General features: G+C 38.5%; 1 protein-coding gene across 3 annotated transcripts; it reads right to left on the bottom strand.

Annotated features, from left to right (window-relative positions):
* Positions 1-245: 245 nt before the first annotated feature.
* On the bottom strand, positions 246-27,716 carry LOC131243440 (zinc finger CCCH domain-containing protein 6). 3 transcript variants are annotated; one of them, XM_058242808.1, is made up of 5 exons: positions 27,290-27,715; positions 16,818-16,890; positions 2,794-2,982; positions 1,543-1,667; positions 246-1,442 (listed from the first exon to the last, which is right to left on the bottom strand). In XM_058242808.1, the coding sequence occupies exons 3-5, from the start codon at positions 2,884-2,886 to the stop codon at positions 419-421; spliced, it is 1,242 nt and encodes a 413-aa protein (XP_058098791.1). In that variant the 5' UTR covers positions 2,887-2,982; positions 16,818-16,890; positions 27,290-27,715; the 3' UTR covers positions 246-418. The 3 variants fall into 3 exon arrangements, with proteins under 3 accessions (XP_058098791.1, XP_058098790.1, XP_058098792.1); XM_058242807.1 differs by lacking the exon at positions 16,818-16,890 and having other exon boundaries at positions 27,290-27,716; XM_058242809.1 differs by lacking the exon at positions 27,290-27,715 and having other exon boundaries at positions 16,691-16,819.

The raw sequence follows: 27,716 nt of genomic DNA, 5'->3' as shown, positions 1-27,716 counted from the left end.
CTAGCCTCATCCTGACCCTCCAAACATTTGTTTTGGCCTGAACCCAGCTCAAAAGAGGATTGGGTCAGTTGACCAGAGCCATTCCCAACCCTAGGTTTGTGCACCATAAGCCCAACAAATGAACGGCTCTGATCATTAGAAGCCCCAACCCAGGCCAACTTGGCACTTCCATGTATCAATTACTTAGGGCATGGCCCAAAAGAGGTGTGTGGGTGTGTCATGCAACAGAAGCAGCTTCAAAGGTATGCTCAAGACAAAACGGATGACATTTACTGAGCAGATGATGGATGCAGGAAAAGAGGAAACCATCAGTCATTTTCAATTTGTAGAAAAAATTAAAATAAAATAAAAAAACCACTCAGAAAAGAACTATATAACCGTTGAGAAATACACAGGTAAAAACAGCACCAAGCCTACTTCAAGTCCTTCCTGTAATTTCTCTCTCCAGTTTCATTCTCTTTGCGCTCTGCGCCTCCGGCCCGCCACCAACCCTTGGCTGAAATGGCACATCATGCTGGTACATGCAGTTGGCTCCATGCCGGCATCCGCTCGCACTGTTGAAATATGAACAAGGCTTGGAGATCTTGGGCCTCGAATCTCTCTGTTTGGAACTCTGTACAGCATCGAGATTTGGCCCCACGGGGCTATGATGGTTATGGCGGTTACCTAATTGTGCTTGGGCCTGATTGTGGGATTCATGCTTTTCCCCTCCATGTTGTTGAATGAGATTCTTATAGTAGTTGATATCCCTCACAGGAGGGGCTTTCACAGCGGGCATAGAAGTGATTTGAGAAATGGCAGGGGCAGGGGCGGAGGCGGGTGGAGGTCGTGGATTCAAAGTTGGTATTACTGGGTTGTTTGTCATGGGATAGAAATGTTCTGTTGAAGGGGCCGATGGTGATACATCAGATTCCATCCGATTGATGTGGGTAGGCACTGGGGTAGGAATGGTAGCCGGCACTGGGGTTGGCTTGGATGTGATTTGCGGATTGTCTACCAATCCATGCTCTTTAACCAATTGCTCTAGCAATTTCGGATTGCTGAGGATTTTAATGAGCAGGTCCCGGTCAATCAAGCTTCCCTCCTCATTGCTTCTCATTATTGCGGTGAAGGCAGCAGAAGCTGCTGCCACTACATCCGGTTCTACGCCTGGGACAATCCCGATTGCAGATCTTTCATTGTGAGTTTGTGTTGGAAGAGCGAGTGCATTTCCTTGTGACTGCTCTACTGCTGGCCTGATATCCATCAGCAGAGGTGTTGTTCCACCCACAGGTGGAAAGCATTTGGGCGGGCCTGGCAGTTGTGAGCTTTCGAATGCATTGACCGGTGCAGCTGAATCCGATGAATCGGTGGAATCGTCGTCTTCGATGGGGGTTATTGGAATGAGAGGAGTCTGACGATCGTCATGAGGATAGTCATTTACTTCTGACGAAACAGATGGGCTGTGTGGACATAGATGAATGAGGTTTGGTATGATGATACAGTGGCAGCTGAGTTTATGAGTGTTGTGAGAGTAATTAAATGGAGGGCCAGATGGATCACCTTGGAGGAATGGCAGATGGACGGGGATAAACTGCTTCGAGAACTCTAAGCTGCCGTTGGTTTTCAACCTCCACCTCTTTGCTCTCATCGCCAGCCACCACTTGCCAATCACGATTCAACAGTAGCTGCACATTGGAGGAAAAGAAGCAGCTATATGACTTCAATCCTTTCCTACTGGATTTACACCAGAGGGATTCGAGTCGGAAGCATTTAAAGAGGAATTACCAGATCCTCGGCAAAACAATATGCAGTATACTCAGGTTTTCAATTTTATACCAGAGGGCCAATGGTCCACAGACCAAGGCCATTGGTCTGTTGGGCCCCCATCATGGATGGACCAAGCCACAAAAATCTCCCAGACAGGAAGGTCCTAGGCACCAACCTTAGGCCTCTTCTTTTTTCAATTGAATGTGGACTGCTGCCATATTTCTCAACCTACTAATCTACTTCCAGGCCAGACTGAAAGTTGGGATTGTCCTATAGAGGAAACTTTTGGGACATGATCCATCCAGAGTAGGGCTCAACATACCACTTATCTGTATAAATGAGTAGTGGGCTCCACTTTTACAAATGGAAGAAAGTAAAATATGCACATTTTTGGGTCGAGGATTATATGACTTCATTTTATTTTTTTCCAAAAAATAGAAAGAAAAAAAAAAAAATATATATATATATATATATATATATATATAGAGAGAGAGAGAGAGAGTCATGCTCCCCTGCGCACTTACGCACGTGCGCACCTTTGCACACGTGTCATGGGTGTCTAATCTGAACGGTCCATGTGATGCGGAATCCCATGAAACCACATGTGACAAATTTTCACCCTGATCTAAAATTTTGGTGGGCCATAGCAAAGAGAAATGCAAATCAAGGGAGAAAACTGTTTTCATTTTGCATGGCCCATAAAAGTTTTAGATCAAAGTAAAACTTGGTCCCAGGGGGTTTCACGAGGTGCTGCTTCATATGAACGGTTCAGATTTTGGATCCACACCACGTATGATGGGTTCTCAAAAAAGTTCGTATGTAGTACGTACGAACTGGTTCGCAGGTGAGCGTTTCCGTATATGTGTGTGTGTGTGTGTGTGTGTGTGTGTGTGTGTGTATTAAGAAAAAGAGAGAGACAAGGATCGTATGATTCCTTCCCATGAACCCCTTGTTACTGAAAATCATAAGGTTCAGAAAGAGTAAAGAGTACAGCTTCTCACAAACTGCATTGAGAACTCGAAAAGTAAATGAACATTGCCATACTCTGGGAGGACATTGCCACGTGATCAAAGGGATCTGGAGGGCAGCAACTTGAGGTCCCTCAAACCCAGGCGGCGGCTGGTCATCGGAACCCATTCCTGTTGAATGCCACCATGAAGTCTTTGCCTGAAGGTGATCTTGCACTCCCAATCCAGATTGTGAAGGAGCATCTTCTGAGAGAAAAAGTCTTACCTGTAAACAGATATCATTAGCCCATTGCCGATCCAATGGTAATCAATTAACTGTGTCACTGTGTCAGACCAAGGAAATGCAACAACATAAGAGTTGAAAGAATAACAAGCAGCCACAACAAGAAAAACTACAGAACAGAAGAGAGGACATCATAAGCTAATCCCTCAAACTTGATACTCAGCAATTTATAACAAAACATACTAAAAAGCCAGAAAAAAAAATTTCAGGGAAAAGGGGTGGTGATAAAAATTTATAGAGGAGCTCCAAAATGCAAACAAGTCACCAAGCAGATATGGTTCTTGAAGACAAAATAGAATGTATCTACAAGACAATAGAATGCATATACATTTTGATCCTTCAACAATTCACTAACGAGATTATAGTTTCCAACAGGAAATCCATCTTGGAAAATGATGGGAAACATCGCGAGCTACTAGAAAAACAGGATGCAAAAAACCATTGTTAACACTAATAAGTTTCACAGACTGGGCATCAATCCAACAGCAACTAAAGTGGACTGTTCCTAAGCAATTCATATTGTGCCAAACTAGTAAAAAAAAAAATTCCTGAGGTTTCTCACTCCACTGCTATAAGCAGCAGACAGGTTTTAGAGCAGTAGAACAATAAAATACAAAGAGGAAATAAGCTTATTTAAGTACCCAAAGTGTCTCAGAATGGGAGTGAGTCTGGAGTAGGGGCGGCACCTTGAGTACAAGACTCACGCAACTATAGTTTAGCACTGTAAGAATTAGTGCTTGGTTTCTTCTAGAGTTGTGACAATCTCAAATGTGAAGCTGAAAGTTTCAAATTCAATCCATTGAAGCTGAACATTGAGGGTAATAATTAAAAATATGAATAACTAGAAACGAAGGAGAAATGTGGTATCTCGTCAAGAGCTTAGGCAGTTTGAACATGGTATTTGTATTACTAGTTTGCATACATCTGTTTGTTTCATCATATGCAATTATTAGACGATCAATATGATGTTCCAGTGGATACAGCTGGCCTTAGATTCTTTCTGAACCATAGTTCCATGGTTCATTGGTAACATTGATTAAGTTTGGGCTCACAATTTGATGCATATAGAATGAACCTGGTTCATAGAGAGCATGTTGTTTTTTCTATTTCTTTTTTTTTTAAGGGAAAAAAAAGATTGGGATTTGGTAGTCCTGAAGCTTTTGTTTCACTAGCAAAATTCTGATTAGTTTGATTGGCATGACATATGTCATTATTGGCCACAAGGTTGCACTATAAGTGCACGAGTCGATTAAAAATCGAAATTTAAGTAAATATTGAAGCAGAAATATGAAGCTATAGTTAATGTAAAACAAAACCTCATATTTTTGCAAATGATATTGATGAGGACATCCGAGAACATACCGGAGGGTTGAGCCAGTCTCCTTATGGCTAGACGACCATAACATGGGGCCCACTTGGCCCATTTCGCATTCCTAGCCACATTGAAGACCTCATGTGCATGTTCGTACGTCTTTGAAGACCACACACACTAGGAATATGCACGTGGGTTACATATATGAGCTTGATGGACACATCGGACAGTTGCATTAGGTGAACACGATGATCGGACCATTGGATCATCATCATCGAACATCTTGATCGTGCACCCCCATGGCCACAAAATAGTTTAGTTGTTTAGATTGTTTACATACTTCGTTATTTTTTATATAGATTATATTTGTGTTGAGATTAGTAGAGGTGTACACGAACCGAGCTAGCTCAACTCGACTCGAAAAAGCTCGATTCGACTCGGTTCGAAGCTGAGTTCGAGTCGAGTCAAGCTGATTTTTTGAGCTTGAAAATGAGTTCGAGCCAAGTTCAAGCTGGCCCCAGCTCGACTCGACTCGGATCAAACCCAGCTCGAATCGAACTCGGATCGAACCAGTTCAGTGACTCGGTTACTTTGATATTGATGTTGCTCACCAAGTGTTTGATTAAATGACTCAAAGAAGTGTGGCTAACGGCAAGGAAGGTATGTGTATGAAACCAACACCCTTTTTTTCTTGATTTTTATCTTGCTTAGAAGGTGTTTGATAAAATACCCATTGTTGTTGTCTCAAATATAGTGAGACTTTGAAGGTGCAGTCCAAGTGTTTGTGAAAATGCTGCAATGGCGAACTCGACTCGATCTTGGCTCAAACTCGACTCAAACTGGCCCGAGTTGCTAACCGAACCGAGCCGAGCTGGCCAGTCAAGCTCGATGACTGAGTCGAGCCGAGCTGGCCAGTCAGGCTCGATGACTGAGCCGAGCTGAGGTTAGCTAGTGGCCGAGTCGAGTCGAGCTGAGGCCAGCTCAACTCGGTTCAACTCGATGTACACCCCTAGAGATTAGGGAGTTAGGAACAACTTTTAATTTATTAAGCATCTTTATGTTGAAAATCTTTTCTAATGGCGTCTTTTTATAAAAGGTCTTTTTTGAGACTATAAAAGAGAAATGGGTGTGTGTGGACCTTTAATGTCAATTATTTTGAAAAAAAAAAAAAAGCTTGGTGTTTCCTCTTCTTCACATGATTTGAAGAATACTACCTATAATTTGGAGCTTGGGTGTGGTGTGATTCTATTCTCATTCAACAGAGGTGCAAGGTTTCCATCTATTATCTTCATTCTTTCTTCATTTCTAAAATTAAAAAATAAAAAAAATAAAAAAAAGAGGTATTTTTTTCAAAAACTTCATCTCTTCTTCATTTCCTATCCAAAATCATCTAAATCATCTTTTTCTTCAACTTTTCATCATCCAACTTCAACTCCAAACAAAATCAACCATTGAGGACCCCAAAACGCTAGCCAACGACCCATATGTGTGACCGTACAGCCACACGTGCAAGCCCCTAGGCTGACCGTATGAACAATTACTCAATCCCTAAATTTCTCCATACTTCCCCCATCAAAACCATTTAATTCCACATCCCTAACTCTACTTATAAACCCTAACCGTAACTCTAGATTCTATAATTCCCTAATTTCCCTAAATTCCCAAACCCTAAAACTCTAATTTCCTTACTGACCCAAAATCCCTAACTTCCCTTCATCGAAACCTTAATTCCCCTCTACCAATACCTAAATCCATCATTCCCATTAACCAATTCACCCAATTTAGCCCTAATTTCATATTTCCCCCTTCCTAACTCTAATCATAGAACCTACAAGTCAGTCCATTGAGTGTGGAACATACCTATGCTAAATTGGAAGTTCTATCTTTTCATCGGGCCTAGTTTTAATCGATTTATGTGACTTCTTAGCATGCGGGGCATGTGATTTAGGTTAAATCAGATTTTATTTCCTATTGTTTACTCTTAATTATGTGATAGGTTAGCATCTTTTGTTAATTGAATTACATTATGGATTCTTTCGTAATCTCCACGTTGCCTGCTAATATTAAATCATGTGTCCTGCATCAGATATCCATTTGATGGTTAGAAATTTTAGTTTGAATGTCATATATGAGAAATAGCCCCATTTGCTCCCACTTTGTTGTCTATGAGATTACTTTTGAAGAACGATTTCCAAACCATCCTATGATCACAAAAATCCTACTAAGGGCCAATAGATTCTCACCCAACCACTCATCCCTCCAAAAATTGACGCCATAAACTATCTTGTATCTAGTTCGTCAAGGGAGAGGATGAGAAGCTTCTCTCTATGACCACCTTTGTAAGGGCAGCCAAAGAAAGTGGTATGGTGTATATTATGGTGGCCCCAGAAGAGACCAATGGCGGTGCACAATTTTCTAATAATGTGAAACCGTTGCTAGAGGAGTTTGCCAACATGATGCCTGATGAATTTCCCAAAAGGGTACCACCGATGAGGGACATCCAACACCATATCGATCTTGTGTTGGGTGTTAGCATTCCAAACAAACCTGCTCACTGTGTGAGTCCAAAGGAGCATGGGGCACCACACATTCTGGGCAAGATGGCAAAAGAGTTGGGAGAAACCCTCATTTCGACCACCTCCGAGGCACTGCAAACATTCCAACATCTCTTCAATCCTAAGGTGGTTTCTTATGTACATGGTGGGCTATTGGACCTCAACAAGGCTCAACTCTTTGACAAGGAGCCTGATGAACATTCACACATTCACGGGGCACCTATGATCGACGAAGGGTCCATTGGTCACCATGACATTGCAAGAGATTTAGCCTTTGATAAGCGACTGAAAGGGAGCAACGGATGTGGCAATGGATGCCTTCTAAGCATGGCCTCTCCAATGCTTGACGATTTGTGTGAGTACATGGTGTGTGGTCTAGTGAAACAGTAGCGTCGGCTGATCCTCATCCATTTTTTGTCGAGGGGTGCACGTTATTTGGTCCATTTGTAGACAATATGTGGGAAGCATTTATTCAGCAACTTCAACTTTGAAGATCCATACAAATGAGCTAAAAAGCCTTCAACTTTTGTCATGTGATGTTTAGTGCTGCAGGAAGTTGCACCAGGTGAGACCTGAGGACAAGTCCTTATTACCTCCACCCACATCCTTTTGGGCCATCCCTTGCCCTTATGAGCCAGCATCATTGGTGGCGGAAATACTTTTCCTGCCACCAGTAAGCCCTCACAGGATGGCAGGCAAAGTTTCTTTGCTAGCTAGAGATCTCAGCCATTGATGAGTTGGTTATCTAGATGACGAGAAAATCTTCTTTGTTAGATAGCGAGATCCTTTTTGTGAACTATTTTATGTTGCTTATTGCTTTGGGTAGGAATTCATTTATTTTATGTTACAAGTTGTTGTAGTTAATTGTTAGTTGTAATGATGTTTTTTAAGGGTTTGTAATGATGGTTAATTAGTTGTATTAACAACTAATTACCTAGGTTAGTTGGGGATTAAGGAGAGCTTACTAGGATTGATTGAGGGTATAAATCTCTATAATTTTGCTCGTGTTAGTTCTACGCATTATAATGAAAGTGCGTATTTTGAGAGGAGAGTTCCCCACTTGTGTGTTCGAGAGGTGTTTGGTTGCCAATTTGCAACCAGTATGCCTATGATCCCCCATTTCCCTTATCCTTTCTTCCTTTTCTAATTGCTACGAAAAACTCTGGGCTTTGTCGAAACACTAGATCCAAGGTTACATCATCATCAACCAACTTACAGATACCCACTGCTCATTATAGTGACAAATGGCCACCAATACTTTAATAATTTAGCAGTCTTTCTAGAGTGGTGAAGTTTAATCATCCAGCTTACAAATGCCCCTTCTATCAATAGAATGCAAATGTTCAAGCCACGTTTGCAGAAGTCACAGGATGAATATTGAAAATCCAACTATTTATTAGCTTCCTAATGTAACAAAAATAGGAAAAAAAAAAAAAAAAACTAAATCTAAAGAGACGAGTGACTCTCAATTCCTCAAGGAAAACACCAATAATGAACAAAAATCAATGCAACATGCAACCTTGCCACGAGCCAACAAAGGAGGTAACAATAAAAGTCTACTTAGAAATGGAATGAGATATAAACAAGGGGTCTCTCTAATGCACATGCACGAAATTTGGAGGATATTCATAACATGGAAGTTCAACCAAGAAAAGTTTTGTTTTTTCTACAAACAAGTGAAAACAATTGTAGTTGATGCCATAACCGAATTTCAAATCATGGCTAGAGAACACAATGTGCCTCTAGAATAAAATCTGTGCAAAACAAGGTTTTGAATAATGGTGTTTGTGGGTGTACTAGCCAGGCCCAAAAACAATACAGTATGGACTGCATTGGACACATGCTAGCTGAAATTCTTTTGGGATTTTTATATAATTAAAAAAAAAAAAAAAAAAAAATCTTTAAAAAATATTGGGAAAATGGGAAAAATGTAAAACATCAGAATTTATCGTATTTTTATGTTTCTAACTTGTATAACTTTGATAAGAATGTTGTGTATCACCTTGACCTACTTAAAGTCAACCAAATAACACCTAATTGAACACAAATAAAGCATGATTAGGGCCCATCATATATGAATACAACAAAGAGTAAAAACAATGAAAAGAGTGATGGTTTACCCCTTCTTCCAATATTTCCCAAAATGGTCCATTCCGCTTTGGTTTGTCGAATCCCACTCAAATATTGTGTTTTGATCCTCAAAATAGGCTTAGATCTAATCTAAAATTAGTTGTTAAGCAGTGATTGAAATGAAGAAAGAAATGGAAAAACAAGAGAGAATTTGAAAAAAAAAAAATTTCACAATGGGCCCTTTTTCAGTGCCCATACAGTGTGTATCCAGGCCTGCATCAGCCAATATGACCCAATTTTTCTTAATAGACTGATTCACCCCCATATCATGTGACAGAGGTGACCAATACTTAAAACCATCATATAAACGGAACAACCAAAGTCAACTTGGGGTCTCATTTACCGAATAATAAAATATTCTCCAAGAGATGAAAAGAGAGGAAAAATCTTTTAAAATGGGAGGATGTTTGCAGGCCTTTGTTGGAAGGGGGAGCTGCTTTGCAGGTTTTGGAGCATACGAATAGGGTGTTATTGGGAAAGTGATTGTGGTGGTTTGCTTTGGAGCAGTGTTTTCAGTAGCGCGCATAGCATAGTGGTAGCGTAGCACTGCCATAGCGCTACGTAGCGTGCCAAATAGTGTAAATCCCCTGTAGTGTACGTTATAGGGGTCGTAGCATACGCTACGGAGGTGTAGCGTATAGCGTAGGTAGCGTGCACTATGCTGCAGTATTTTTATTTTTTTTGTTTTTTCTCTATTATAAAGAGTGGTGAACTCACACCACAACTACTTAACTTTTTTTTTTTTCCTTTTTTAAAGGTATTCGAAACCCCCCTTGGAAACCTATGTCGAACGCAAATTCCTCTCCCCCTCTTCAATCTTGTGATCCAAAAGCCCATCGAATGGCTTCTTTGGCCGATTGTTGGATACTACAAGGAGGTCCATTTGGTGCAGTTTCATGATCATTGGAGAAGAAATGACGGAGAAATCAGATTTCCCCAATTCCGGTTCCGGTCGGCTGTGGAGCTTCAAATTTTAGAGTTTTCATTAATTGTATCTCATCTTGAGACAACAATAGGTACGCTCGTTCTTAATTTTTTTAAAAATTAAAAAATTTAAAAATTTAAAAAAAAAAAAAATCAATGTACTATTTGTATTCTTGAAGCTCTTAATTGTGGGATTTGTATTTTGAAGAATGTGACATATATATATTGCTATTCACTACACACTACGGAGGGTTGAACGCTACGCAACACGCTACCGCTATTTAAAACACTGCTTTGGAGAATAATAGGTTATGAAGGGAGACAACTTCAAAGTATAGTACCAGCCTGCAAGGGTGGTGGATTAAAGACTCTTTGCAATATAAACCTTTAGGGTTGTGGAAAGCAATTCTTTTGATGGATTCTACGTTTAAAGAAAGTGTTTCTTTTGAATTTGAGGTGAGCAATGGTTCTCATATTTGATTTTGCGAGGATCTATGGCTTGGTGATTGCTTACTCCAGAAAGCATTTCCTACCTTAGCCCTTCTTGCCCCAGATAAAAATATCTCAGTTGCTAGCTGCCTCTCTAGATCTAGCGAGGGGCTTGTTTGGGTTCCTCCTTGCCGTAGAGGTCTATCAGATGAGGAGATGGTGGCCTTTATTAGCTTGCTAGAGAAGTTGAAATCTGTCCCTATTGTTGACTCTTCAGAGGATAAAGTAGTGTGGAAAAGTCATAGCTCGGGAAGGTTTTCAATTCGGTCCTTCCATCGACTCCTCTATGCTTCTCCCTCCATTCCTTCTCAGAACCTTTACTTCTAGAAGTATGGTGCTCCTTTGAAGATGTCTACTTTTGTTTGGTTAGCCGGCTAGAATAGAATTCTAACCGTGGATAATTTAAGGAAGAGAGGCTTGGTGCTCCTGAACATTTGCATTTTGTGTATGAGTGATGCAGAGTTGGTGAATCACTTACTCCTCCATTGTCAGTTTACGAAAAAAGGTGCCGGACTTCTTTCTTTTTACCTTGAATGTCAGTTAATGCCGGAATCCTTTCTTCTTCTTTTTTTTGCTTCTTGGCACGAAGGTGGAGTGGGAAAAGAAGGGAAGGTGGTTTGGAGTTTAGTGGTGATGGCTTGCCTTTGGGCTTTATGGGGCGAAAGAAATAGGCGATGTTTTCAAAATAGATCAGAGTTGGATGGTCAGGTAATCCTCGAGGCGAAGTCTTGGGTTGTCGAATGGGCCTCCGGCTTAAGGATTTGGACGCTTGCGTCCTTGCCCTTTTGGGGTTATAATTTTTCTGTTTCTTTGGTCCTCGTATTCTTTTCAATAATGTTGTTATCTTTGAGAGAGAGATACTACTCAGCACGAACCTCAATAAATTCTTTAGATGCCAAGTTTTATACCAATGATTACTTCCTCCCCATCATCAAAAGGAGTTGATGCACCTTGTAAATTGGCACATGAGCGCATGTGTTTTGGGGTGGATGGGGGGAACCTTCTCAATCTATTCTCAATTGGTCATGCTCTCACATTCATCGGGAAGGAAACTTTAAAATCCAAAACCTTTTCTGGAGTTTCTTGCTCTTCATTATGGATCTTGAACTTTGACTAAGCACCGCTATTGCTTTTTATGCTCTTTATTTCAACTAAGATATCCCTTTAGTAGTTATCATGTTGGGAAAAGGCAACAAGCAAGAAACCTATGACCAGGTTTCAATGACTCACCTCTACTAATATTGCACCATCTCAACCCACAAGTCCATTAAAAAGCATAACCATGGGCTCCCCTCGTGGTTCAGATGGCAGACTAAGAGAGCTAATATACAATGTAGACCAGAAGAGAGAGAGAGAGAGAGAGAGAGAGAGAGAGAGAGAGAGAGAGAGAGAAATATCACAGTTGAAGTCTTGAAGAATATAGGCATCACAACATTCAGCAAAGGAGTTAAAAATTCTAGCTCTGTATATAGAAGTCCATCCCTACTTGAGGGATAAAATCTATGCAAATTGGGTTTGAGTGCAAAGCATAATGGTAGATGCAAAGCGCAATGCTAGACAGTGCAATTTCCACATTGAAGTCTCAGGTCTGAGCCTAGCTTACCTATCAAAAAATAAAAATAAAACTGTGCGTGTGTGCATGTGTGCGCTGAATTATCTGAACTCTACAAGAGTAAAAAAGAGTAAGAATATGATAGTAATCATATCATGATAATGTAGACTCAGCCCAGGAAAAACAAAATACAACACAGACCAAGGAAACAAAACTATGAAAAGCATTATAATTCAAGAATATAGAAGTGACTGACTTTCCTAGCTCTGGAATGGAATTCCCTCCCCACTTAACATATCTGATTGAACAAATGGTATTTGATCTACTCTGGAAACAATTTCTGAACCAAATGAACAGTTACATAACATAACCATGATTGTAACAGGATCATGATTAGTCAAAAGGAAAATTAAACATCGATTTCTTATAACACTCTTCCTGCTAATGAAAGAAAAGAATCGTGTCCTTGCTAATTCAAGAAAAGAACCTAGAGATTATATGAGAAGTTTTTTTTTTTTTTTTTTTTTTTAAAGAATGAAGAAGAAAATGTTTTAAATTGTCCAGCAACATGACCATCTAGACAAAATCTGAGAAGAATGAAAGAAAGAAAGAAAAAGAAATATCATTGGTAAATTATATTATTGAACTAAGTTCAGAATGTGGTATTTCATTGGATAGAGCCTTTTTTTGGCCTATACAATTTCACAAATTTAGAACTATCTTTAGTAGTTGCCTCTTGCAGACTATAATAACTCGAATAGAAGTTAGTTAGGCACTTGATAAATAGATAACTACTATTGTTTAGAACTGTTTTCTTTTTCTACTTTCATCCGGTTTCTAGTTACGAGAGGAAATTCCAATAAAATATAAATGTATGCAACATCAACAAAACACTTACATTGTGCTGGCATAGTCGCAGATAACAAGCAGTAATAAATCCAAGTTTCAGCCCTCATGAGTTTACCAAAGTTAAGTTAACTAATGACTTTATTAAAAAGAGAGAACAAACACAAAAGCGGTCCACCGCAAGTGACCCACTCATGACTCAGCCATCAAGGCAGCCAAAAAGTAACCAAAAAAAACAAAACAAAACGTAGGGCAACTCCAAGCAGCCTCTAAACATATTACAACTAAGAACCCCCCCTATGACAACATCTAGAGCAGTCTCTAAATTCCTTGTTTTGCAAAGCTCACTCTATGATCATGAGGGAGATCCATCTTTTAACTAGAGCATTAGATGCAGCCTTGTCCTAAAAGAACTTGTCGTTCCTTTCTTTCCACAGCCATAAGATACTAAGAATATCATCTCCTGTAACATCTTCTTCTGACATTTAAAAGGACCACCCTACAGTCCCAATAGAGTATCAACAATGAACCGTTGAAGATCCAAGAGACCCCCCGAATAGATAATAGGGAAACCCAAACCAACCTCGCCATGGGACAATGAAGGAAGGAAGATCGAAAGTGGCCTCACAGTACTGCAAGACTGAGAGGAAACCAATAAAGGCCAACCGGTTGCTTAATGAATGACCAAAATGCCCCTGCATACGAATCTGTATGACATACCAGTGTTTTAAATAGAATGGCATGTAATATAGCGATCCCCTTCTAAAGTGTGAAGTGTAAGATACATGGTGTGTAGATTTAGATTTTAATTAAAACAAAAGGAAAATAGAGCAAAGAGTAAAGGGAAGGGCTTTTTGGATACATGGACAACCGCCCAAGTTCTAACAAAATAACCAATTATCTCTTAAGAAACCATGTTTGGTTTTGCAATAAGAATTGGATAAGTTCTTGCCTTGGTTAATGTTTTAACCAGAAAGGCCCAAATTTTTGTTATTTCTAATCCTCTCATAGTGTTCGTTAACCACTTCTCTCTCCCTCAAAACCCTAACACCACCACCACCATTTAGGCTCCCTAAACCCTAACAGCACTACCACCATTCAAGCAAAGGGGATTGTATGTTGAAGGCCAGATGGTGACAGGATACGATTATCAAGCAAAGTTTTTAAATTGGTTAATGCTTTAACCCCATCCTCCTTAACATCACTATCACCATTCAAGCAAAGGGGATTGCATGTTGAAGGCCAGCCAGTAACCAGATATGATTATCAAGCAAAGTTTTGCCTTGGTTAATGTTTTAAACCCCTCTAACCACCAAGACAACCCTATCATACCCAAACCCATCTCCAAGCAAAGTTGGGATATGCTCTATCCTAATTCGATTATCTCCATCATACCCAAACCCATCTCCAATCATAATCCAATGCTGCTGGACAACTCCATTTACTGGGGCCCACAACCATTCAAATTCGAAAACAAGTGGCTCCTTCAGCCAGATTCCTTGCTATGATCAAAGATTGGTGGACAGATTCTAGTGTTGCTGGATGGACTGGTTTCAGATTTTGTGAGAAGTTACAGGTTATCAAAATCAAGCTGTTCGCTGGGATAAAGACATTAAGGCAACAGAAATAGAATCAGCCAAAGAAGAATCCATCCTTCTGTGAATTGATGATACACACACACACACACACACACACACACACATTGCTTGCTCCAAAAAAAAAAAAACACACTTGGTAAAAAAAAAAAAATTGTATAGACCAAAACTTGACTATTATTTTTTTATTTCAGCATTTTCTTTTTTATATAACCTGTTCTGAAAATTTTCCTGTATCCAAACAACCCCATTAAAAATAAATAAAATAGCAACAGAACTGATTTAACATGCTGCTCATATTATTTCAGCAAAAAACATTGAAAAAATGAACTAATTTTTAATGAAAATAGCAGAATGTAACAAATCATTGAAAACATTAATTGATTTTTACCAAGTGAAAAATTGCATATAGTGTCAGCTACAGTGCGTAGCATACGCTACACATGACTTGGGCTACTTTCATGCTACGTAGTGCATAGGCTATGCTATGCTACATAGTGTATGCTAAATGCAACGCTCGAACATACATCAACCAGTTGCTGAGAAAGAAAAGGACAGAATTGCCCCTAGGCAATGCTAAAAATTACAAAACTATTCCTACACATGGGCTGATTGTATAAACAGCTGATACGCAGGGTTGCTCTGCAAAAATTTCTGCTTAACTTGGAGATTTAGGAGTCTGGGTGTCATTCTAATATTGGTTAGAGATATATTTAGATGCCATGAATACAGATCTAAAAGGATTCGATTGCGTAAGGTCTACAACCATCTCAGCCACAGCCTCCACAATCCAATCTGCTCCAGCCTTCAAACATATGTCTCTTTTTGCCAATAAACCCAACCAGTCCTCTAGTCTCCCGACACCAAATCTGCCCTCAAACGTAACCTTAAATCTAAGCTAAAATGCATACCTACCCTAACTGAACCCTTCTTCTTTTTGCAATAAACCCAACCACGTAACCTTCAATCTAAACTAAAATACATTGCTACACCCTAACTGAGCACTTTCCCTTTCCCTAACTGAACCCTTTCTTCCTCCACCCCCTCTTCTTCTTCGATGGTCAACATGTTGTCCCAGATACCTTTGGTCGCAATTGACCAGTTATATTCCTCCAGGTGATCAACATGTGTCACAAATCACAGCCCAGATTCATCCAACTCTTCCAGCCTTAATTTCACACCCTCAACTTACAATAGACCATCACCATGGCCCAAGTTCTACCCCAACAGAACCAAAACCCATCTCTTTATCAAACCTCAAAACAGTCCCTAATTTTAGCCCAAAATTTTGTCCTCAAAACTGATCCACAAATGGGTCTCAAAATTTTCCACATCCAGCAACTAAACCCAGCCTTTAATCAGTCACTTGCACAACCTATAACTTGTCCTAAATCAGCGAATAATCAGTTTCCTAATAATCCATTATCTAGGACATACAATCTGCCTACTAGAAGTGGGACCTTACACTTTGGACTGAAAGAGGTCCGACTTCTAGTGTGCATAAACAATCTGTGGCAAGGCTCTCATCACATCACTTTGTTCTCATTCTACTATGATACCAAATTGTTTATGCCCGTGGGACCTCTTTCAGTCCAAAGATGGCAGGGGGTGAACAAAGCGATGTGATGAGAGCCTTGCCAAAGAGGACAGACTTGCTAACTGAGAAGATGAATGGCAAGAGTGTTAAGATGACGTAACAGATGAATCCCATGGATGGTTGCATGGAGGCAATAGAGGAGAACCTTAGGAGAGAGAGTATCAACCCACAGGTATCTAATGAATGCCCAGATCCAGATGGCTTCGTGGAATCGGGCAATTTCTCCCCTAGATGGCTCAAACTACGTACGGAAGGCAAAGGTAACGGCAAGCTTGGATATGGGCCATACCTTAGGTCTCAACAACCCTGACACACTCAGCCATAGCAACGGGCACCCATGGCCCTCATCAAGACCATCCAAACTATCCAGAGGTCGGACCAATTCCACATGCTTTCACAGGTAAAGTCATATTGAAAACTCAAAGCAAAGAGAACAAAAGAAACATCAAGGCAGTGGATACAAGTCCCCTATGCATAAAGATAATCTACAGATTCCTTTTGCTAGAGAATCCACATACATTAGCCTCTGGGCCCCTAAAGACTGAAACGGCAACATGTTCACTCATATATATTATAAGCTATAATATGTGAATACTTTATAATGGTAATACAAGTACATAAAAGTTACTTGAAACCATAATATACATGCGTAATAAACATATGGCAGAAAAATGTAAAATAGTTAATTACGAGCTTTTGCGATAGCGAGTGACCCTCTTGTCAGTCCAGCAATAGCTAATCTGTCAGACTTTGTTTTTTCTACTCAGTGTCTATTATTGGATTTCCCGCAGTGCTTGATGCTAGATCTGGAACTTACAGATCCAGCTCTGAATTTTCTGCAATTCCCGTTGCATCAAAGGGCTTCAGTTTTGTAGGAAGTCAAGCAATTCCTAAACCGCCAATAAGAACCTCATCAATTAAAAATACCAACAAATAAAACACAAGCCCCTGAAAGTTGAAAAGGCAACATGTTCATTCATATAAATTATAAATTATAATATGAATTATAACAATATAAACTATAATATAAAAAATACATTATAATAGTTATATAATTATAATAGTGTAATATAACTATCTAAGTACTTAAAAGTTACTTGAAAGTTGAACCAATAATTTGCATACAGAAATGTAACAAACATATTTAAAATGTCATCATCATCATTATCTAAGCCCTATCCCAATTAATTGGGCTCAGTTACATGAATCCTGTTCTGCCAATCATGGTATGCCAAAACGGTTATGTAACAACTGTAACAGCTGTTACAGGGGGAAAAAAAGGACCCGTTACAGCCCCGTAATGGTCCTGAAACAATTTTTTTTTTCAAAAAAAGAAAAAGAAAAAGAAAAAGGAGGCCATAACAGCCAATATCATAACGGTAACAGCGGTGGAACACCCTGCTGCCAATCCACTCTATCAAGGGCCAGACCTTCGTTAGACCATAGGTCATTAAATTTTCTCTTATTACGTCTTTTAGATGCATGTTTTGTTAAGCCTGCTGAATACAACGGCTTCTTGAAAATGAAATATAATGGGTAAATGGATGTGAATAAACAACGTTATAACTAATGCACTACCAATACTCTTATTTGAAGAATATATTGATAGCTTCATTCTCCTGCTTGTTGATTCCAAAAGATTAACACAAAATACTCACAGACTACTGATGGTCCTTAAAATTCACATAGATTACTGTCATCCAATATGGGGTGCACAATGGCTAGATAGTCTCAACCCATTTTTTTTTCTTGTCTTTTCAACTAGAAAAGGACCTTAGTGGCTCAGATGAATGTTTCATTGACTAATGCATTAACGGAGGCCAATCCACTCTATCAAGGGCCAGACCTTCGTTAGACCATAGGTCATTAAATTTTTTTTCTTATTACATCCTTTAGCTGCATGTTTGTTAAGCTTGCTGAATACAACAGCTTCTTGAAAATGAAATATAATGGGTAGATGGATGTGAATAAACAACGTTATAACTAATGCACTAGCAATACTCTTATTTGAAGAATATATTAACAGCTCCATTCTCCTGCTTGTTGATTCCAAAAGATTAACACAAAATATTCAAAGACTACTGACGGTCCTTAAAATTCGCATAGATTACTGTCATCCAATATGGGGTGCACAATGGCTAGGTAGACTCAACCATTTTTTTTCCCTCGTCTTTTCAACTAGAAAAGGACCTTAGTGGCTCAGTTGAATGTTTCATTACCTAATGCATTAAAGGAGGCAAATGCACTTGTGATTGGCTCATCTTTCCCCCTTTTCTCAATTGTATTCTCTTTATTCCTTAAAAGTTTATTTAGCTTTAAAAATAGTTGTCTTTGATGTATTGGTATTAGAGATTCAAACCCCGCATTTGAAGATGTCTATATAAGACAGCACGAGTAAATAAAAAATAAAAAACTTACAGCATTGAGGATGCTCCATTGATAAAAGAAATTGATGCTGAAAAGTTTATACTCCTTAAAAGATAAACATGCTATTAATGCATAAATGCAAGCATGTGTGTGAATGTCCTAATGCAGGCGCATTTTCACACCGAGCTTGAGTGGGGTGGCCCGTGGGATGCAGGGGCACACTCAGGGTGGGCGGCCCATGTGAGGCAGTACCCATGAGATGTGGGGCCCACGAGAGGAGTTCGGCTGAGGTCCTAACACATGGGATGCGGGGCCTGGGCTATGAGATAAAGGGATTGATTCGCCATGCTCTATCAGTTCGAATTTTTGGAGCAAGTGGTTAATTGTCCTGCATCAAAGTGATATCAGAGCAGGAGGTCTCGTGTTCGAGACTCCTCACCGAGGGTGATTAATGCAGGGGCATTTTCACACCGGGCTCGAGTGGGGTGGCCTGTGGGATTCAGTTCAAGCTTTTAGAGCATTATAGGGATAGACACAATTCTACTCTTTATAATATGAGAAGAATGTTCTGGAACCATGGTTTTAACTTTTAAATTATCCCTTTACAACTCAGCATCAAGCAAGTCATATAGGTTTTGGTGGCAACCGGTCTCCCTTCGGTAATGATTGACACAATGTCTACACAGGTATACAAATACTATATAATTCAGTAAACTTTTCTACACATTTTGGACTTACATAATCATCTTAGCTTGCCTAGGTTGTGCAATCTACATTTTATATTGCCTCCAATTCCATGTGTTGGCTAATTATTGTGGATGTAGGTTTAAATTTGTTAACACTTTTTATGGGTTTATAAATGCATCCAAAATGTCTCCGTATGTTTAAATTTGTGTGACTAACTTAAAATAAGTTTAATTTGTTTATATATGAGTTCTTGTTTTTTTCCTAAAATTTTCCCAATTCTTTCTCCCAATTTTCTTTCTTTTTAATTTTTTTAATCAAAATTTCAGATTTTTTATTTTTTGTTTTTAAATATTTTTCCATATCATCCAGGTGACCCATCCTGCACCAGACGAATTGAATCAGGATCAGCAATAGGAATTGGTCCAATACCAGACTGAGTCCCACACCAAAACTGAGCCTTAAAAACATTTGTCTGAACTCTTAAGGTTAGCAAGACATTCCAGAGCTATTGTTAGTTTTTGTTACCATTCCATATTGATGAAAAGATATTCTGCAATGTTAAGATGTATTAAGATCAAACTCTTTGAACTGAAATTTCTTTAATTTTTTTACTTTTTAATTTTCTCTGTTAATATGGACCATCATAAGCAACGCATTTGCTAATTGGTGGATAAATCCCTTTTAGTTCTTCTCAAGTGCACAAATTTCTTGTCCAAAGATCTGGATTACTTTTTATAATTTTCAGAAGATTAATGTGTGCTTGACAGCTGATTCTGCATCATATTTCTGATTTTATCTTATTTTTTCATTTTAAACTATTTTTCATATTGTCAATGCAACTGGCTTGTATCAGATGAGCCAAATCAGTATCTGCCATATGACTTGGTCTGATACCAGGATGAGTCTCTCTCTGAAACCGGGTCTTAAAACCTTGGTATTAAGGATTATAGGAAATATTCAGGGCTATTGTTACTCTTTCATATTGCTGAAAAGATATTACGGAATACTGTGATGTATTAAGATTCGAAGTCTTCAAACTCAAAACCTTTCAAGGTATAAACTTGAAATTATTTAGTTTTTTCACCTTTCAGCTTCCTCTGTTAATATCCATCAAAAATATTTCCTGTGCTAATATGGGATATCATATGTCATACATCTGCTAATTGGTAGATAAATCCCTTTCAGATCTTCTCGAGTGCAGAAATTTCTCATCCTAAGATCTGGATTGATTCGGTAACTTTCAGAAGATTACTGTTTGCTTTTGCTCCATGAACTTGCATTTCCACAGGACTCGTAGGTATTACGGATTCAACTTTTTTAAAGTACAACATGAATCCCTTCTAGTCCTGGCTCAACTGCAGCCATTGCATTTCAATTGCATGAACTATTTGATATAAGCATGTGGACAGCCTGATAATTCTCACCAGATTATTGGGCCCATAAAATTATGAACTTCACTTTTCAATTTCATATGTTTTTAGTTGTAATGAAAGTATCAAAATGAGAAGCTAGGTAATTTTAATGCATAATTAAGAAATCACATTGGAACGACAATTAAGCTTTATATAACATCTAATTGAAATCCACCACTTTTATCACTATGAAAATGGACCAAATAAAAAAGGAAATCATATTCTCAACAATAGTGCAAAGACAAACATTATAATTTCCAAGACACTACATGTTCCATGTGATCAAGAAGTGCCCCCTAAAATAACTATTTTCAGTGTCTCAGGTTGATCATACATGGGAGCAGAGAGGTTGAGAAGGATGTCGCCATAGAATTCAAGCTGGGTGGAAGAAGTGAAGATGTACCTCTGGAATTAAATATGTTTGTTGCATACCAATCAAACAGAAGGGGAAATTTTATAGGATATCCATAAGACCAGCCATGCTTTATTTATGGGACAGAATGTTGGGCAGTTAAGGAACAACATGCTCATAGGATGAGAGTAGCTGAAATGAGGATGTTGAGGTGGATGGGTTGTAAGATAAGGAAGCAAAGAATTAGAAGAGAATGCATTCGAGGGAACGTAGGAGCAACAACAATAGGTAATAAGATGAGGGAAAGTAGATTTAAATGGTTTGACCACGTGCAATGGGGACCAAAAGGGTACAAGGAAGGACCAAAAGGACGTTAGTGGAGGTAGTAAGGAAAGACTCAAGGACCCTATGGTTTAATAGAGATTACAGTGCGTGATAGAATGGAGTAGTGGAACAGCATTCGTTTAGCCGACCCTAATTAATTGGGACAAGGGTTTAGATGATGATGATTGCATGCTCCATGTGGGAATGTATCAGTAACAAATAGGGTAATTTACATGATATAAGATCACACGGAGTTTACTATTTCACAGCATTATCAAAACACAACATTGCTCAACCATCACAATGAATTTCTTTAAAATCTCCAAGGTACTTCATTCGGTGTATCAACTATCAGCTGAAAACACAATACTGTGAGAATCATTTATAGGCGCCACATTAGTCTACATTGGCAAGGGGTTTACAAATCAAGGAGTTGGCTGTAACGCTCATGATACACAGCTGAAAGTATCTGCTCAGGTGCAATGAAAAAGAATTTAACATCAACAAGCCTCCTCCTCACAAATGGCTCTGACAATAGGGTGACTTGCAGAATTCAGAAAACAACAATAAACTGTTTTTCTTTTTCTTTTTTTTTTTGAAAGATAAACTTAGTTTGCTTTTGCTTCCATTAAAACTATTTTCCGAGGCTTGCCGTGACAGTTCCTCAATGAAGTTTTTTGAAAGGAATTTTTTTAAAAAAAATCCAAGTGCTGATTTAAAGTTAAGCTTTAATAACATAATTCCAATAAGACGGCACTTACCTTTGATATTCTATAGCAATCCATGACTCATCTAATCTTAGCCTTCTCTAGCAGTGATCTAGTCCATGTTAATGTGCCGGTATCCAAGATCTAAGGGTTCTGTGGGTGAACTTAATGGGAACAACGCCCAAAACAATTTTCTCCTAAGATCCTATTCTCTTGGCTTTATTTCCTTTATTCTTTAAGGTTCAGATTTACCAGCTACTGATGCCCATTAGCACAATCAGTGGGGCAAGATAAAGATCATGGTTGAATCTTGACGTACGAAACTTAGGTTGCATATCCAGGGCACCCTATCTGTTCCTTCCAATTAGATTGAACTTGTTGTTATGGAAATCCACACACCTGTCTGTACATCATCATGCATAGTTGGCTCCGAAGTAGTTAGTGGGGTCTGCTTATGCATTGATGCACATGGGCAACTTCACGAAGTTATTCAAGTTATTTCTAATTTTATCCTCTTGCATAAGATAGACTAGAAGGGGTGGCCACAATCTCCGAAGGCTACTAAACTCCCCAGTGCCACTTTTTGTTTGTATTAGGACATACATGTCCCAGTGAGAGATTCTATGTATAGTACACAGAGCGTGAAGCGAAGCAGTAAAAAATTCAAACACAGGAGCGGGGAGGCAGCTGTTTCAAAATGCTAGCAAGTATAAACAGCTCAGAAGCATGAGCACAAGTCCAAAGCATGATTCAAAGTGGGAGTGACAGGTGGATAAAGTATCCTGTAACTAAATTTCTGTGTGATTTGAAATGCGGAACAAATTGCAGACCACCAAGCAGAGCAGTTGTATTTTCAACTTAATGGCCATGGCAGTAACCGGTACGGAGAATAAACTAACTGCATTTTCAAAAGGTGTGCATAGTTAACTAATTGAGTGCCATCTCCACCAATCAGGGCAGATGTATTTTCAAGTAAATGGCCATGGCGGTCAACCAGTATGGAGAATAAGCTAACTTCATTTTCAGGGGATGTTTGGTAAAGAACTTTGTTGCTTTTGTATCTGGACTTGGATTGCCTGGATTTTGACATGCATGTAGGAACTAGCTGTTGCTTTCATGATACTTAGTGCAGTTATTCAACAATGACCATATTCCATGCAGGCTTTCAAAGTGGGAGCCAAATTGAGTGCTATGGTAACCATTTTTGTTTAATTATTTTCATTGTCCACTTTTTTTGTTGCCATTCTTTCTTTCCTTCTTTATTTTTTTCCTAAATATCAACCTCATATCCTTAAATGTGAAAAGAAAATATCCAAACGCCGGAGCACATCTGGATCTGTTTGATCATCAAGGACTACTGTTATCTCAAATATCTATGCTCACAATCAGATTAGTGTACAGAGACGATATGATTGTTTATAATGTTTATAATGTTGTTTTCTAAGTATTTAAAGTATTTGTTAGCTGTTTGAATATGCCTAGTTACAGGCCATAATCGTTTGGTCATGTTAAGCAATTTATTCAACCCACCGTTTCAAATAGCGCTCGTAGCGTAGCCGTAGTGCTACGTAGCGTAGCTAAATAGTGTAAATCCCCTATAATGTACGCTACAATGTATTTTTGTTTTTTGTATTTTTATTTTTTTTTAAGAGTGATAAGAACATTTATTTTTACTTTTTTTATTTTTGTTTGTTAAAAATTGTATAGAACTTATTTTATAAAATAAAAAACTTAAAATGTAAAGTTAAAACTAAACCTTTTTTTTTTAACTTTTACTTAAAATGGTGGTGATCCTTTGTTAAGTTGGTGTGAAATTCACACACTAGAAAATCTTCAAAACTAAACTTGAAGAAAAAGGGTTTCGAAAGAGGGTTATCAAAAACCCTTCTTTGTATAGATGATATCTGTATTGTACTTGATACTCTTAACATGTGGCATTTTTTTTTTACTTTTCATACTTGTGAGTTGTGACTTGTGGTTTCACTAAGACATTATTAATTAAAGTGGTTTGATTCAAAAAAATTAAAATGGTTTGCTTAGAAAGTTGTTGATGTGATAATTATTTGATTCAGTTTATGACTTCATATGTGGATTTGCTTTTGATAAATGATAATTAATAACTTATTTGAATATGCTTATACCAAAAAAAAAAAAAAATTAATCATCTTTTAGGCAGATATGTGTGTCTGTGTGCATTTTTCCTACTATTTATCATATTTTTCCTACATTTAAATTAAAAAATAGAAGTATTGTGTAGCTTGCACTACACGCTACAGAGGGCTTGAACGCTATGCAACACGCTACTGCTATTTAAAACGCTGATTCAACCTGATTTTCATCATCAAGTAATTGATCTTCCAGCGTGAGTATTGCCTCTCTGCACAACTTCCATGCCCATTCCCCATAATCAACTCAAATTTTTAGTGCAGAAATTGAAGGACCACTCTTGCTTTATGGGGCACTGTATTTTTAAAGCAATTGGATTTTGCAGATGGGATATCAAGATTTGTGGAAGATGCTCAGTGTATTATATGGAGTGGAACAAAAGAACCTTCAAAATGTCCTGCACACCTTAGAAAGGGTTTACATCAAAATCAAAGGCTCTAGTGGGGTGGGATCTTTCTTGCAAAGATTGCAAGAGTTCATGAGAACTTCAGCAGAAGATATTTTTAGAAATTGGGATGGAATGGCATTATATATGATGTGGTGTGAAGAGTGGAAACATCCTCCAGAAGGCTCATGGAAGTTAAATCTAGGGGTTATTGGCTAATTGCAAGGGGTTGGATAACACCTACAGCATTCTTGATGCCATAAGAGAAGTCCTGAAACAGCATAAAGTCAATTTTGGATCCCTCAACAACAGATACTGTGCTCAAAGCCAAAACGTGGGGATTTGCAAAGGTTTATAGCAGATTGATAATGCAGGAGTGGGAGCAGGCCTTGTTATAGTCTGAGGAAGCTCCAGAATGATCCCATTATGGATTAGAAATTAGTGTATGGGACCTGGAGGCTGAAACTCTATGTAATCAAAGAGATTGTGGCTAAGATAACATTGCTTGTCAGTTCTCAGTAGTTCCTGTCTAGTCTAATGCCGAAGCCATTTTATTTACCAGCAAAGGGGCCCTAAGATTGTATCCTTAAGTAAATGTGATTCTGTTTTTACTTTAATAATTTCATTGTATGTAAAAAGTAGATTGATATTTTCACTCAAGGCTGCATTTGGATAACAAGTGAGTTGAATTGCAATTGTTCATTTTAATCAAGAGGTATGGCCAAACTGTAATGATGTTTCATTGTATTCATAACGAGAAAGCGGACCTCAATTAAAAATAAAAAAATGAAGCAGACCTCAAAATTGCAGTCACATTCCACCAAGTCCAACTCAGAGACGGAATGCAATTGCAACTCAAAGCCCTAGCGCTCAAACAGGATGTTAAGGAAATCCCAATTTGTTCTTTATCACTTCATTCACCACTCAACAGAGTTAATTGATTAGTGAACACTCAGCTCAACCAAGTGGAAATGATGAAAGGTAATTATTTTTTTGAGAGATAAAAGTTAATTATATTCCATTGTATCCATAATGAGGAAGTAGCTCTCGTCTTGTAGTTGCATTTCTTTCAAGTCCAATTCGGAAGTAACATAGTTGCAATTTGGAGTTACTATAGTTGCAATTTGGAGGTACTATACCCTCAAGGTAAATGCTAAGGGCATTACGAAGTTGGTTACTTACGCTTTTTTACACTAACAATTGGAATGCAATTCGATAGTGCATCACATGCACCCTAAGTGCCTGTTTGGTTGTTGGGGAATTCATTCCCTGGTTTTTATGTTTCCTGGGAAACGACTACATTTTTTTGGTTGATACACCAGGTTCCCTGGGGAAACCTAGAAAAAATCTAAAATTCTGTTTAAATTATCTAGGTTTCCATTCCCAAGCTAAAAGACGGAGCAACTTTTTTGTGGAAAAGATGGAGAATGGATGTCCCAGGGAATGAAAAAAAAAAAAAAAAAACCTAGGAATTACTAAGCCGAGAAATATAAAAACCAGCAACCACACACCCCCTAAAACAATGAAGTGCCTTTTTTTCTTTTCTTTTCTTTTTTTTTTGAAAGGTAACAATACAAGCGATTGAACCCTGGATCACTGACACACACTACTCTGTCCCTACCAGTTCATCTAACGAGTGGGAGATGATGATCTTCCATTGAACCTTCCGATATTTCAAATCATAAGTAGTCTAAAACAGCAATGATTTCGCTCATTCCTATAAATGATACAAGCCTTCAAGATAATTTAACTTCGAGGGCTGACATCTGAATTCCTTATATCTCTTGACAGTATGATTTTCCTTCGACAATTCTTTTTATTTTTGCAAATTAATGATGACTTAACTTCCTGACCTTTACCCGATTCTTCCACCGACTTCAAATAAAAAAACCACACACACTGTAATGAAGGAAGAGAAGGGCCGAAAAAGATAGCATGATGGTTTGAATAATTTCCTGAAAAAGATGAGTAACACTAGAATTACTAGATCTGTGTTCGGACACACAAGTGAACCGAATTGCAAACATGCAGTTACATCAATTGGACATGATAAAAATCCATGAATGTTCCTAGTAGGGTTTTGATAGAATGCACGGCCATGGCAGTTCCCATGTGGTGCCTGGTTCCACCATTGGATGCCACACGCCCTGTCAAAGATCCGGTCATCAGGTAGGGTTCACTGTGAACATGCCCTGAAGCAAAAATAATCTTGGTCCACTGACCAGGCAGGTCAAACTTGTATGAGGAAAGCGAGCAGTTAGAAAAAGAAGTCAGAACCCTTGTGGCCAACTTGATGAGTGAACTACCCTAACTTTCATATAGCGGACATTTAAATGTGCACTACCTGATGAATGGCCCAGATCTCGGACATGTGTGCCGTCTGACATGGAAACCAATTTCGGCATGTCAGCCGTCATGCAGGACCCATCGTTCTATCAAAACCCTTCATTTGTATTCCCAACAAGGATGTATCCATCAGAATGCGGTCATACCCTTTCAAATCCAACTTGAAAGATTATTACATTTTGGAGCTGAGGTGCTCGATACGAATGCTACCGACAATAAATACAATCCCGTCATTTCCACTTCAGTTAACTAATTACTGAAGTTGAATTGGATAGTGCATCCAAACGCACCCTAGATGTCGATAAAATCACGATCTGTTCGAACTGAAAAAATCAAGAACAAGATCGAAAAAAAATGAAAAGAAAAGAAAATTTAAATGAATTGCAACAGATTAAACAGAAAAATATAGTGATAAAATAAAAACAATTTAAAACCGGGAAAAAAAAAGTACCCAGAAATTAACAAAATTACAGGAAATCCTTACGATTTTTTACGAATTTCTACAAGAACTACATAGATTAATGGCGTAAACGCTGTAATTACCTGACAGAGATTTGAATCTGGAGCCCAAGAAATCCTCTTCGACTTGTGCGATCTGGCCATGTGATAACAGACTGGAAGATCGAATTCTCCGCTCGGCGATTCTCCTGATTCGATCTTCTTACAAATGAACCGGCAATCAATGAGGATATCGACGATCGTTCTCGATTAAAAAGAGAAACGGAGAAAAAGAACCCTAATCTCGTCGAAACCCTAATTTACCGTCATTTTCTTTAGGGCAGCGATGTATGGAAAGAAGAAAGGAGGGAGTATTTTTGTAATTTTTCCATTTTCGTTTTTATTTTTTATTTTTTAATTTAGATGGATGATGAGAGCCCGATTCGAAGGAGAGGAGATGAAAACCCTAGAGGGCTTGCAGCGGCCTCAATGTTTCTCTCCTTTGTATTTTTCTTTTCTTTTTATTTTTAAT

This window comes from Magnolia sinica, chromosome 4 (genome assembly GCF_029962835.1).
Source record: "Magnolia sinica isolate HGM2019 chromosome 4, MsV1, whole genome shotgun sequence".
Classification (NCBI taxonomy): domain Eukaryota; kingdom Viridiplantae; phylum Streptophyta; class Magnoliopsida; order Magnoliales; family Magnoliaceae; genus Magnolia; species Magnolia sinica.
Note: the sequence above shows the minus strand (reverse complement) of the source record. Positions and strands in the feature narration are given on the sequence as shown.

Bases quoted from the DNA above. Each gene is read 5' to 3' on its own strand.
- LOC131243440 (XM_058242807.1), bottom strand. From the start codon at position 27,349: ATGGCCAGATCGCACAAGTCGAAGAGGATTTCTTGGGCTCCAGATTCA. The intron at 1,668-2,793 runs GTATGGCAATGT...TCCAATGTGCAG, and splicing joins CGTGGCAATGTCCTCCCAGA to CTACTGTTGAATCGTGATTG. The intron at 1,443-1,542 runs GTGATCCATCTG...ATGTCCACACAG, and splicing joins CCATCTGCCATTCCTCCAAG to CCCATCTGTTTCGTCAGAAG.